Raw genomic sequence first — 14,461 nt, 5'->3', positions numbered from 1 at the left:
CAAGTGCAGTAGGTATAGAGAGCCTTACTTGCTTTAGAACAAATTTAGAGGAAATTATTTTTAAAGACTAAGAATGGGGAATTTGAGGTAAAAAGCTCAAGAAAATGAATGGAAATGTACTAGTTATCTATGACTGGCTGAATGGATAATACAGTAACAAGTGTGAGTGAGTTATTGAGAAAAAACTTAGGCAAGAGAGAGGTTATGTGCTCAAAAGAATGCATAAACCTTACCAATTGTGATAACTTCTGGATTTAGAATGGATTCATCAGAAACAATAAAACCTCCAGATATAAATAATTCATTGTATGTATGATTTTTAACATCATCCAGACTATCAACACCAGCAAAACTAACGCAGGGGAGCTTCTTTAAAGTCACCAGGCCAGGTACCTATTTAAGTAACAAAATAAAAACAGAAATAAGGACAAATAAGGGAATGAACTGACCCTAGTGTTAAATAACCTACAAGAGAAGTATTAACAAAATGCACTATGGCTAACCTAAGCCAAGCACAAAATATTCCCAACATTATTTCCAAATATATAAACCAACATTTATGTAATCGGTTTTTTCTACCTACCATTGCTAGAAAACACTCTAAGGAAAAGGCAGAATAGATCTGGAAACAATTAAAAATGCTAGCTTGTCTGGCCCTGTGAGTACAATCAATTCAAACGAGAGCAAGAACCTACATGACACTGAACAGTTCGGAAAGGCTTCAAAGGGCAGCAGGACTTGAGAGAGGCTCATAAGACTAACTGGGTATGCATGCAAGAAGCATAGCCAATGGACACAGACACCAGGGGGTGAGGGGCAATGAGGGGATAGGACATATATGTAACACCTCAATCAATAAAGGATAATAATTTTAAAAAAGGCTAAATGGGGTACCTCCAAATCTAAGGGATAATTAATGGCCAGTTTGGCAAAGGGGGTAAAATTGGGTTTTACCTGGGACATACAAATGAAGAGATGACTAAATATAAAGAGAGTCAGCAGACTTGAGTGACATAGGTTTGTGATGTGCTGCCATTTAAAATTTTATAGGGGTACAGACTTGAATCTCACAAGCTGATTCATACAAGGGTCGTTTAGGTCTCGGCCCTAAATATCCAAACCTCAAAGTTTTATCTCCTTTAAAGCTTATGAGGATATTTTAAAAATCAACAGTTTTAGTTTCAAAGGCAGTAAGATTCTATAATAAGGATGTTTTGTAACCCAAAATAAGTTGTAAATTTGACTTAGTCTACCTTGTGAATGAAGCCTGCAATGTCTTCATTTTGAATAATAATTAATAGTTTATCTATTTTTGATCTTCTTTCCAAAAACTGTTCTGGATGACATTCTGTATTGCCTAACTTGATAAGATATTCCTGTTAAGAAAAGAAAACTAAATCAACATTATAAAGCTCTTTTGCAAACATCCATTTAACATTAGAACTGCAAAATAAACTGATAAACTAAGCTAGATCCAAGTCTTAGGGATCATCAAGTCTGCTTTTATTGAATCTAAAGCTCAGAACTGAATGGTCACAGCCACATGTTACAATGCTATGCAATCGAAGCTAAGTAAACGACAGTGTGGGGTATAAAAAAAAACCATAGTACAAACAATGGATTAGCCCAGGTTCTTAACCCAGATCCACTACTTATTCTAGGCAACCAAGAGCCCAATCATCAACCATTTCCTCACTCCCATTTTCCTTTTTTTTTTTTTTTCCCCCCCCAAAGCAGGCCCTTGGTTATCTGCAGTAATGTTATTGGTATACTCCTTCAGAATTACAAACCACTTTTCTGACCACTCATTTAACTCACAACATTCCCAAAAAGGTACTACCTTTCAAAGGACACATGTAGTCCAAGCAGATCTCCCTTAGCTTGCTGGAGGAACTCTGAAGCAAACTGCAGGATCCTGAAAGTCACATTCCTCATTTCTCAGACACAGGAGCAAATTCATATTCTCAAGGTTGGCAGGCTAGTTAGTATAAATCTAAACCCAGCTTACCTCAAAACCAGTCTACTGGTCTTTGTATCACACCCTCAGGGGTTGTTTCTATGGAGCTCTAAACTAAAGTAGATCAAAAGAATTTGGTTTTGATTTAACCTGTAAAGCTTCTGGGCAGATCTGAGAGCAGCTTACAGTCAGGTAATAAGATAAATTACTGTCAGGCCTGCTTATAATTGTTGGTCTTTTTACATTAAGAACTTTAAATGAGAGTTCATTTTAATGCATACAGTAAATCCTCGATTTAATGGACTTCGGATTTAACGGACAAATTTTTTAGTCTGTACGTCATGTGAAAATTAACACCATTAATTTTAAAATGCTTTTAACCAAGATTTGCTTATAATTAAATTTACAGGTTAATTTTTTGTTATTATTTCACTGTTATTTTAAACAAATTCTAGCGAATAGGCCTGTGTTGGAAAAAAACAAAAAACAAAACCCCACTGGTAATTTTGCTGATATAAATATTACTTATCTACAACTAAAGTATACATATTTAAATTCAAGAGTCACTGCTCATAGCCAAAACCAGTTTGGCTCAGTGGATAGAGCATTGGGCTGTAGACTGAAGGGTCCCAGGTTCGATTCCAGTCAAGGGCATGCACCTTGGTTCTGGGCACATCCCCAGTGAGGGGTGTGCAGCAGGCAGTAGATCTATGTTTCTAACTCTCTGTCCTTCTCCCTTCCTCTCTGTAAAAAATCAATAAAATATATTTTTTTTAAAAGTCACTGCTTATAACAGTGTTCAGCAAATGATCTGTTGTCATATAGAGTGACTGCAGCATTTTCAACACATGTCAGCCGATGTTCTGACGTGTGCTACACCATGCCCCAGTCATGTGCATTTGTTACTCTTGGTGACTAGTGAATGCAAACACTTATTAGACCTATTTAGTATACATTTTAAATTCCTGTAATAGAAAACATTTCTGTGAAATTAAACTTTTCATACATAAAGTAGAAACAGGTAAACTAATTTATCAATTTCTTAACATACATATTCGGAAAACCTTTATTATATAATGGATTATATAATGAAGTTTTAGCTTTAACAGACACCCTCTCACCTGAATTAGTCCTTTATATCGAGGTTTTACTTTACAATAACAAATCAGTTTGACTCCAGAAATCTTTAGGAAACTTTAACATTTTATTCACCATTTTTATTCTTGATAACATTTTTGCCAGAAATATTCCGATGATATTGATTTAAAAAGTTCCAATCTGATTTCCTATCAGATTTGTAAATCAGAGCTTTCCCACCCTTAAACAACAGAAATATGACTTAATCCACTCCAGACTGAATTAAAAGCATTTCCTGTGTGTTATAATCAGTTTCAAATTGTGGTGGGGGGAGGTGGGGTAATGCTGAATACACGAGGCCCTTGGTTCTCATGTAGCCCACACCAATATGCAGTTTTGGCCCAGAGTACCATCCTTGGGCACATGTTCTGGCGCTGGGAAAAATAGAGAAGCTCTATGTTCAATCAAACAAGACAAAATGCAACCAAGGAACTGAATTCTTAGTAAGTCTGGTTGCATCCTCCCAAGAAACCACAAAGAATTAAAGACACACTGAGCGCACTCTCGTTTCCATGCTCGGTTCTCCTGGGCACACCGCATGAAGCATGCGGACATTAATAGGAGATCCCCAAGATGACAAAGGCTCAGGACATATCAGCAGCATGGAGTTTCAGGGTCACTCTGGGCTTATAAGTCACTTATTTATAGTTTCTTTTGCTTTCTCTTACAAAACAATCAGAAATTCATCATGGCAAGTAAATTGTGTAAGTAGAGCACGTATTTATTTTAAAACATAAGGCATTCCCTTAAGGAATTAAAATCCTACAGGTTAGTGAATTATAATTGCTTATTAAACCCATAGAACTGTTTGGATATATAATTTACATACCTATTATTTTGTAGACCTATGTCTAACCCTATACACACACAAAAATACATGTGTTGTTTTTTTAAAAAACTAAAAGCCCTCATCTACTCTGTAGCTTCAATAGAAAAAAAAAATCTTGCAGTGAAGACTCTTTCATGACTGGGGAGTCTTAGTATTTTTTGATCAATAAAGGCTATAGGGAACCTGACATGATCAGGTATCAAGAAACACCAAAATATTTTATCATAAGGTTATTCCTGGACAGTTTTATTTTTTTATTTGATAAAACCCATGGGGTAAATACTGACAAATTCCTTTATCCCTCTGTATCTTTCCCTCCCTGTCATTAAAAACCAAAGTAAGAAATATTTAAAATCTTTGAATAGTTTAAAGGTATTTGCAGTATGTAACAATGGTCTTTAAACAATAATCTAAATTCTAAGATATTTACATCACAAGTTTTCAGTTTAGTTGAACTTAAGTCTTTCATTCCATTCTGCATTAAATTATTAAAATATATTAAAAAAATGATCTTTATAGAAGTCAGATCCAACATGTCAAGTTCATACAATATATAAACCTCTCTTTTAGTTACCTTTATTTCTTTACAGAGCACGCTCTCTTCTTCTTCATGAATGTAAAATTTCACAGTATTTCTCTGGACATCTTTCATGATTTTAACCAAACTGTTAAATACTTCAGGTTCTAATTTGCTTATAAAATTTGAAAGAGCTGGCTGGGCAGAAATGTCTACATCACTGGGTGGTTTTGTTTCCTTTTCTGTTTCCTGAGCAGTATCATCAGGTACAGTATGATCAGAAGTCACCATTAGCTCCATGGCATGGTGTGGCTGGTTCACTTCTATTTCAGTTAAACCCAAAGTTGAAGGATGCTGCTCAGTAGAGATGGTGTTTTTCAAAGTATCACTACAAAGTGGTTCAAGGTGTTTATTGAAGTCACTTGAGGAAACTGGTATGATATGTCTTCCTAGAGAATTCAATGCTATCTTAGTACCAGAACCATTAAGACTGACTGGTGGCCAATTCCCACCCTTGGCTGTTGCTTTGATAATAATAGAATTTAGTTTCACATGCAAGTCATCTACAAACTCCTGTATACCAGCTTTGGAAGTCTTAGAACATATGAACTGAGAAAGTCGTTTCATCTTCTCTTGTGTTGAAAAGACAGGTGTGGGAATTCTACTGACATATGAAACATTCTTTTGCTTCAAAATCTCTTCTATCTTCCTAGAAAAGATATTGTATTCTCCTAACACTGTGCTCTCTGTGGTTTCGTTCACTGCAGGCGGCTCTGCTGCTGGCACACACTGCTCCTCCACTGTCATCACCTGACCTGTTAACACGTTCTCCTCAGTGGTGCCCTTTAGTGTGTCTGTAAATGGAGAGGATGGAAACTGGTAATCAGAACTTCTCTGTCTACTTACTACCCGGGGGTCGTTAGGAAAGGTCTCCTGTGGTGGCAGATACACCAGTTGTTCTTCTGGTGATTTCATACCTATACAGGAAGAGTTTATTATAAGAGTAATTGAAAAAAATAACATTTGAAAAAACAAACATTTTTTTTGAGGGGAAAAAAAGGTAATTAGAACTAATCACACATTGGAAGGTAGAATAAAAATCACAAATGATGGTATGAAAAGGGCCAATTTGGCATCAATACAAGTTATTTCTGCTTCCCTACCTTTCTGTCTGACTTTAATAGACATGTTTTAATCAGGATAGTCAGTTGCAACAGCTTGCTCCAACCCTATATTCTTTGTCAAGTACCGTCTACTATCTATGTCTATAAAAGGCTAATATGCAAACTGTCCCCTTGGGAGTTTGATCACTCACTATGATGTCCGCTGGCCATCAGAGGGTGGTATGGAATGAAGGAAGGCGCCTACCAGCAGATGGAAGGCCCTGATCAGCCCTGATTGCTGGCCAGGCCTAGGGACCCTACCTGAGCATGAATTTCGTGCACCGGGCCTCTAGTAGTAATATAATACTAGAGGGCCAGTACACAAAATTCGTGCAAGAGGGGAAGGTCCCCTCAGCCCAGTCTGCACCCTCTCCAATCTGGGACCCCTTGGACATTCCTCTCACAATCCTAGACCGCTGTCTCCTAACCGCTCACCTGCCTGCCTGCCCAATCACTCCTAACTGCTCCCCCTCCCCCCATAGACCTGGTCACCCCCAACTTCCCCCTGCCCTGGTCGCCCCTCATTATCCCCCGCCCCTGCTGGCCTGGTCACCCCACGCAGCCTGCTGTTTGGTCATCTGGTTGTCTTGGTCAAAACAGCCCCTGGATTTTTATATATTAGGATAGTCTTGATAGGAAAATTTGAGAGTAAGGCAATTGAAAGAATGCCAAACTAAAATAATGGGGGAATAACGTCCAACTTAAGAGTTGTATTCATGATGTAGGATAATTATTTTTATGTTTCCAGATTACTTTCTCCTATGAGGTTGCTTAATGGATTTCCTACAATGTTAGGGACTTCAATTTATCAGGGGGGAAAAGGCTCAATAATACAGAAAATAACATATTTCAAAGTTGCATTAAGAGTAACATTTTGACAGTGCTTTCTTAAGTATTTTTATTTTGTTTCAAAATAATTCCAAGAGAAATCATTTAAGATAAAGAGGTCATTCAGCTAACTGATGCTAATAGAATTATTTAACTTTTGATTCTTGACAATTAGCTCAACCCATAAGATAATTCCCTCCCTGCCTACAAATCCTAAATTCAAACAAAATGTTTTTGAAATTACATTTCAAAATAGGTACCCTAAGTCCCTTTTCAAAAACAAGGGGAAAGACCTTTAACAACGATTTAATATTATATTTTAGAAAAAGAAAAAATTTCTGATCTTTGACTATAAGGTTAATACTACACAATTTTATCCTTTAAAAATTACTAATTAAAAAAAAAAATCTTAGCCAAAATTGCTATTCTAGTATATGTAATGGTGCCTCTAAGTCAGAAAGTCCAGGTACTAGTTTTCAAAACTATAGTACTTTAAAGATACAGTGAATTCCCTATTCACCTAGGTGTAGCAGCATGCCCTCTTTACACAAAATTCAGATTTTATTTTCCCACACTCACACTTTTCTAAAGGTTTTAAACAGCCTCAGCTGCAGTCAGCTTGTAACATTTCTCTATCAACCCCAGTGGTTGCCATGAACCACTGTAACCATTAACTGCTGTAAAAGTACAGTCCGCAGGGTAAGAAAACCACAGCAGGTTTGTAGGTGGAAGAGAAGGGGAGCAAAATATCCAATACCATGGTACGAATTGAAATTGTATTAACTGGTAAGTCAGAAAATTCAAATTCCAGAAAATAACTCAGTAATACTAAATATTCTTTTTAAATTTTAATATAGGGTCTAGTGCATATGTAAAATGTTTGTGCTAGGAGTGGAAGATTTACTTTTTGAAGTATTTTATGTATTTCTTGAATTATGTACCATGTCAAATGCCTAATTTGTTTAAAGATTTTAATTGTACCTCATAAAACAAATGGGTTGAGGACCACCTGTAACTTAAAAACTTCTGAATCACTTATTATTTTAAATAAAATACTTGCTCCCCAAAATCTATAACTATAGTTCACACCTATAAACTTATTCTTGAAGGGCTATTGATAAAGGGAATTTTTAAAAGATGAAATATGACTTAAATCTACCTGGGGAATTCTTTATATTAAAAAGGCTCTAAACCAAATCCATTTTAAAAATGCAAATGATCACTACCTAATTTAATTTTGCACAAATTTCCCCTATATGATTTTAACTGGTAGGTTTATTTTATTTTTAAAATGTCTTCCTCAATTAAGAAACATGCCAATATCCATAATAATGCATGTTTTCTATTGTTATTCAAGCATTGCAATACTTTGTCTTTTAAATGAAAAGCAAGTAGTATTCAGATATTTGTACTTTCAATCACAATAGATGGCATGCCATATAAGAAAACTGCTGATGCTCATGAAGCATTTTGAAGTATAAACAAGATACCTGCTGCTCCTGAAGAGAAAGAATTACTGATAGTCACAAAACACAGGTGAATACCAGACATAATGTTCAGTGAAAGACCCCAAAACAGGAGGACAGGAAGGTTCCATATATCTTAAATTCAAGGACAGGTAAAACTAATCTATGATGAAAGAAGTCACATTTAGTGGTAACTACTAGGGGCAGGAAGAGCAGTAACTAGGAAGATGCAAAAGAAAGCCTCAGGGGCTGCAAGTGTTCTTTCTACACAATGATCTGGATGGTGTCACCTACATGTATCCATTTAGGTCATCTTTATCTAGGAAATATAATATCTTTATTCAAGAGAATCTTGAACTAAAAGTCTTTTTAATTTCTAAAAGAGAGGAATAACTGTAAAGAACTACTAAAAAATCAAAATTCATTTAGCTTTCCTTCCCCCCAAAAAACCACTTAACACGTTAAGCACCATGTCAGTCACAAGTGACTGAAACAGGAAGACAAAACAAGCTTGGCGCTTAACGTGTTAAGATTTCTAAAAGAGTAAGATCAACAAAACGATAAGTAAAAAAGACCCACTACCAAACTCTAAGAAAACAAAGCCTATGACCATGCAGGGATGTTGAACTGACTGAGCTCAGACAGAAGACTCTCTTAGTTGCACCCACTGCAACTAGCTAATCGTTACTACCTGTAAACGTTTCTGGAATGGGAAAGTTCCCTAATCTCTAATTTAAATTATCTGCAGAAATTAACTTTACCATTATAAGAAGAATTGGGTTAAAAAATTTCAAGATTAGGAGTAATGTACAAAGATAAATGGCTTCACCTCCATGTATTTGTATAAAATTAAGAGAAACTTAAAGACTGCTTCACATAAAACATCCTTCAGAAGTGAAATTGATAGAATTGACTGTAGGTGAAGAAACAACTGTAATCTCTATGAATATGTAGTGACTTCTTTGAATACATTCTTTATAAAATATTTTATACAAATCAAGTAATGGTATAAATGATATAATCCAAATTTTCTGTAATTAACAGAACTTAAATTGATGCCCTACTGATGGAAGACCAGAAATGCAAGTAGCAATTCTGAAGAAGGGCACAGTGGGAGGGAGGGAAAGCAAAGGGAGCCTTCTCACCTGGCATTTGTTTTTCACCATGTTTCCCCAGCTGGTCTTCTGGGCTTCTTTCATTCCCTTCTAACAGAAAGCATCCATTAGACTTGTAGACTCTCTTCAGATATTGATGATACCTAGTAAGCAGCTCTGAGACAACCCCAAATACTAACAAATCCAAGTAGTCCTTAATTTGCCTAAAATAATCCTAAAGGCTCATTCAGAAATGGGAAGTTGCTTCCCTTTCTATTCAGGTGATGATGGAATATCAACACCTAGATATTGTGCCTTCGAATGGCTCTGAAATGAACTGTAATGGTACCTAAATGAGGAACGGTTAGGATCATCATCTTGTACCCATTACTTCCTTATTCTGTTCTCCCACTAACACTGACACCCTCAGCTCCCAAGTGAGAAACAGTTGCCTCTCTACCATCATTCCTAGGCCTCTTACCCTCTCTGGTAAGGTGCTAAGTAGAAAATGATGCTGAAGCCCAAGGAAATTTATCAAAGTTTTAGAAATTCTTCTCAGAATCCTTGGAAGTCTCAGTAGCTTCTAGGTTATAAATCAATCTACTTTTTCCCTTTTAAAGGTTAAACAAAGGTCCAGAAATGGAAAAGATGTGCCCTGGAAATATTTCAAGAAATGCTTAGCTAACAAAGATGAATAAAAACTTAGAATCTTAAGATTATGTATATAGGTGCTCATACATGTGTTTGCACAGAGAAATTAGGATACTGCAAAATGATCTTTCAACATTTGCTAAACTATTTTTACCCCATGGTTCATTAAGCTTCCCAGGATATTTGCATTTTAGGACATTCTCCATAATGATCCAATTATGCCAAGATAATCCAATACTAAGAAATCAAATTTTCTTTTAAATAGATGAACCTCAATATGACCACTTCTTTGATGACAGCTTATTATAAGAAAGCTTATAATTTGAGCAGATAGCATTTACTGGCTGTCCAAAGACCATCACTGCATCTCTGTATTTATCTCACCTTATTAGAAACTCAATTTCTGCCAATAATTTTCATTTGGAAATTTACATGCTAAACTCCATTCAGAGAAGAAGCTTGTTTTAAATCCCTATTTCTTAACAGGACTTTTTGCAGATACTTGCTGATCTGACCAAGAACAGTAACACTTGATAAACATTATATTGCTCAAAGTAAGACACTGAAGATGTCAGAGCCAAGACAAAGCACTCAAGAGTAGGATCTATCAATAGAAAAGATGAAACTCTGGTCCCTAAGTAAAACCAAGTGAACCTAATTCCCAGTACACTTGTTCTTACCTGTAATTGGAATCAGTTTCCAATGTATTTCAGTCTCTTCAACATTATTTGACTTAGATTGTTTATGGAATCCATGTTCAATGGGAATATTGGGACACAAACTGCAATCTTCAAAATTACTCATGTTAATTAAATTTGGTTCCTAAAAATTAAGAGGACATATTCAATAACTTTCTTTTCAATTCATTTTAATGTTAAGAATAAACAACCATTTTTTCACAGCAAATTCACAGCCTTCAATCTGAACATTGAAAATTAGTCAAATCAACATGGTAAATTAATAATACTTGAGCCTTACATTAAAACACCTTTCCTTCAAAACATTATTTGATATTGAATTAGAACTGAGGTTGGTCAACTTTTTCATTCAAGCACCAAGTTATTTTAGGCTTTGTGGGCCATATACTCAGATGCTTAGCACTGTCATTGTAGTGCAAAAAGCAGCCAAGGCAATATCTAAACAAACAGGCATGGCTGTGTTCCAACAGAACTTTAGTTACAAACATAGGCGGTGAGCTCAGTTTGGCCTTTAACAACCCAATGTAGAGTACTAAACATGTTAGGAAATGCTAACAACATAAATTAGTTTCTCAGTGCCTACTTTACATATCTCCCCAAGTGAGCCTCCTACAATCATCCTTCCCCTGCAGTAAGTATCTGAAAACTACATGGACAAATGCTACGGACATACATATGACTTTTAGCCAAAGGCAGGGAAGAGAAAATGAAGAGTAAATTAGAAATAAGCCCTTAGGATGTTGCCATCCTAGTATTGTTCTTCAGTAATATAGTCACTTATTGGGGGAATATAAGACTACTTCTCAGCTAGAGATCAGTACTCAACAGAAGTCATAAATAAGCTGGATGCCCTGTCAAGTAAGGCTGAGTGTCACTTCAGTGGTAATCTTAAAGGCAATTCAAAGTATCTAACCTTGTTTGTAATACTAGTGCACTGACTTTACTCACCTCATCTGCTTCACCTATGGGTAATGGTATTTCTAGCAGAAAGCCAATGTTTCGAGAATTCAAATTTATTATGAAACGACATGGAATTAACTTCCAATAAGCCATTTCTGAAAAATAGATAGTCTAGCCTTAACGTTATCACCATAGGTAAATCTTGGGACTATCAATAAACCTACAATCAGGAAGGAAAACTACTTTTCTAGTCAACTCTTTGTAAAAAGGGATAACTTAGAGATACTATCCTGGACACTTATTGAAATGTTTTCTTTTTAAAAGGGAGGAAAAAAACAATTAAAGCACATCCTCTCTTTCACATACACATTCACAAAAGCAAACGTATAATCAAAATATATAAAGCTTACTTCTTTCAAATGTAGTTTATGGTCAGTGCCTACTTCACTGGTAGAAAGAGCAACAGGATACTTTACAGACGATGTATCAGCGTCTAGCAATGGGCTCCGAGTGCCCTTAAAATGTGCATTTTCAATGTTTGCACAAGTAAGCTGCTCATATTCTTTCTTATCTCGGTTAGAATTCAATTCATATTCATGCTTTTGCCTCAGCTCTTCATAGGCACCATCAGAATTCAATCCTAAGGCTTTGTTGACTGTGTCTGTCAGGGATGCATCAGAATTGCGCGCATTTGCTAATGTTTCTGATAGCAAATTAAACAGCCTATGGATGTCAGCAACACCAGAGTTAGAGGTATCCTCCTGCTGCAAGTCAGTGTCATGCCCAAGTGAGCAAACGGGCTGTGGAGACTCTAAAGGGAAAAGAGAAAGAAGTCATCTCTTAAAGTTGAGTTTGGAAGGCTAGCATACTAATTTTAAAATTGACTGTATAATACATAAAAATTAATCATCATAGACATTTATGGGCAGGAACTCAGTCGACTACATGTACATCCATCCCTTTACAAATATGACTGGTTCTAAACTTTTGCACATAGGTCAAAATTCCTATTAAATGAAAATTTATTTACATAATTTGAAAAATCTATTAATGGATAAATGAGCTTAAACATCAAGTTGGTAATATGGATAATATATTTATTAATGACCATACTACAGTTTCCTTAAAATCTACTAACAAAACCCCCAAGTCAACCAGATGCTGGACAAGAAATAAAATATTTGTTGCTACTTTGCAAAATATTAGAAAGATATACAAATTACACTAAAGGAAAAAAAGAACCCATGACTTAATTTGAGTTCTATCTCCTTTATAGCTTTTATGTTTTGTCCTTAAGATACTGTCTGACATTCTTATCATCTAAGGCTTATCTCAATTGACTAGATTACCTAAAAAAATCTACACTAACTTTGCATTAAGAACAGAAAGCACTATAAGAGCTGGCTCTAAGTGGGTACAAACCTGGGAATTCTGCAAACAATATATTTAAAAACTTGCAAAGGGGGTAGACATTCAGAAAGTCATGTGCTTTTAATGCTGAAGAAAAGTAAAACCTGGGTAAGGTATAATGTACTACAGCAAAAAACAAAACATCAAAGAGCAGAGTACATACTGTATGATTCTAATTATATGTACATACACAGCAGGCAAAATTAATCAACAGAGGCAGAAAGCAGATCAGTGTTGGGGTGAGATTAGCTACCAAGGAATATAAGGCAGTGTAATAAAAACATTTTATATATTGGAGTGATAGTACATTAAAAATGTTCTATATATTGAAGTAGTATTAACATAGCTATAAAAATTCATCAAATTGCCCTTAAAATGGGTACGTTGTATATAAATCATATCTTTAAAAGTTCATGTTAAAGAGGGTAGGGAAGATGGAAGGTTACCTCTTATTAAATGAATGGGTTCACCACCAAATCAAGATCAGGGTATTTTAGCCCTGCCTGGTGTGACTCAGTTGACTGGAGCATCCCTCTGTACACCAAAAGGTGGCAGAGCACATTCCTAGGTTATGGGTTCAATTCCCAGTCCAGTTGGAGCGCATACAGGAAGCAACCAAATGATATTTCTCTCACATGCATGTTTTTTCTCTCTCTCTCTCTCTCAAAAAAAAATCAATTAACATTTACTTAAAAAAAAGATCAGAGTAATTTAGATGTTAGAATATAATCTTTAAATCTCTAATTTTAGTAATCAGAACTAAAGTGTGCAAAATGACTACAAAGAAACAAGTGAGAAACACCTAGAAATGCAAGTCTGATCATCACTATTCTAGTTTAACCTATCCATCCCTTTGCCCTGCTGCATTTCTCCTTTGGTCTATTATAATTAGCATGGCTTCACCATCACTTTATTGATAAAGCCTGATTTTCACCCACACTTTTTCACATGTACAAAATTAGTCAATATCAGCTAAAAATGGCACCAAACTTTACTTATCTCGCCTCTCATGTGCTCAGTGCTAGGAAATAGAGCCAAGTTTAGGAACAATACTTTAGAGTTAGTCAGAACTGAGTTTAATCATGGATTAGTGAACTACATAGCTTTAGATACTTATTTAATTTCTCAGAAATTACTTTGTTGTCTGTAAAATAAGGATAGTAATGTCTAGTATTCAAGAACTAAATGAGTCCACATATATAAAGCACCTAGTACATAGGAAGATCTTAAATCTCAAGATACATGTTGACAGTATGGATCAGACACAGTCAACAGGTTCAGCACACAGCAGAAATCCAGCATAAGCTAAAGGAGATGAAAAGCATCAAGGAGCAGAACATCTAGAAATTTATTCTGGAAGGATCTGAACTGCATAGATATGAACGCTTGAGAGAAATCAAAGATGCTTCAAAAAGAAAGAAATAGAAGTATGATAAATGGCTAATCAAGACATATTCTGAGAAAGATGAGCTTTAACCAAGGAGCATGTAAAGGAAGAATGGGGAATATGGCTACTCAGGGTAGATGTTGCCAACCCAGAAAAAAACCTGAAAGATGAATACAGAAACTGAGATCGGTGGCAAATGAGCAAAGCAGTATTGAGAAGAGCATCATACTGAAGTGAGTGATAGAAGCTAGGAAGTCACCCAGGTGATAAGAATACGGACAAAGATACGTTAGAAAACGTAAAAAAAAGTTATTGAAAACAACACTGTCAAATAAAATTCTCTGCAAAGATGCAAATGTTCTTGATCTGTACTGTTCAATAAAGTGGTTTAGCTGGTTTAACAAAGGAAATTAATTTTTGTTTC

General features: G+C 35.6%; 1 protein-coding gene across 7 annotated transcripts in view; it reads right to left on the bottom strand.

Moving 5' to 3' along the window:
- The window catches only part of TASOR (transcription activation suppressor), a gene marked incomplete at its 5' end in the record, with an annotated part of 55,533 nt that overhangs the window by 5,628 nt on the left and 35,444 nt on the right, over positions 1-14,461 (bottom strand). For 2 of the 7 annotated variants that reach the window (XM_084903094.1, XM_084903090.1), the window contains 6 exons: positions 234-393; positions 1,254-1,376; positions 4,498-5,417; positions 9,043-9,102; positions 10,323-10,464; positions 11,651-12,051. In XM_084903094.1, coding sequence (XP_084759220.1) covers positions 234-393; positions 1,254-1,376; positions 4,498-5,417; positions 9,043-9,102; positions 10,323-10,464; positions 11,651-12,051 — 1,806 coding nt within the window. The remainder of the gene's footprint in view (positions 1-233; positions 394-1,253; positions 1,377-4,497; positions 5,418-9,042; positions 9,103-10,322; positions 10,465-11,650; positions 12,052-14,461) is intronic. The other 5 variants (XM_084903095.1, XM_084903092.1, XM_084903096.1 and 2 more) reach the window with 4 other exon arrangements.

The sequence above is a fragment of the Pipistrellus hanaki genome (assembly GCF_964339955.1).
Source record: "Pipistrellus hanaki genome assembly, chromosome: 13".
In the NCBI taxonomy this organism is placed as follows: Eukaryota; Metazoa; Chordata; class Mammalia; order Chiroptera; family Vespertilionidae; genus Pipistrellus; species Pipistrellus hanaki.
The sequence above is the reverse complement of the archived record's forward strand: the minus strand, read 5'-3'. Positions and strand labels throughout refer to the sequence as shown.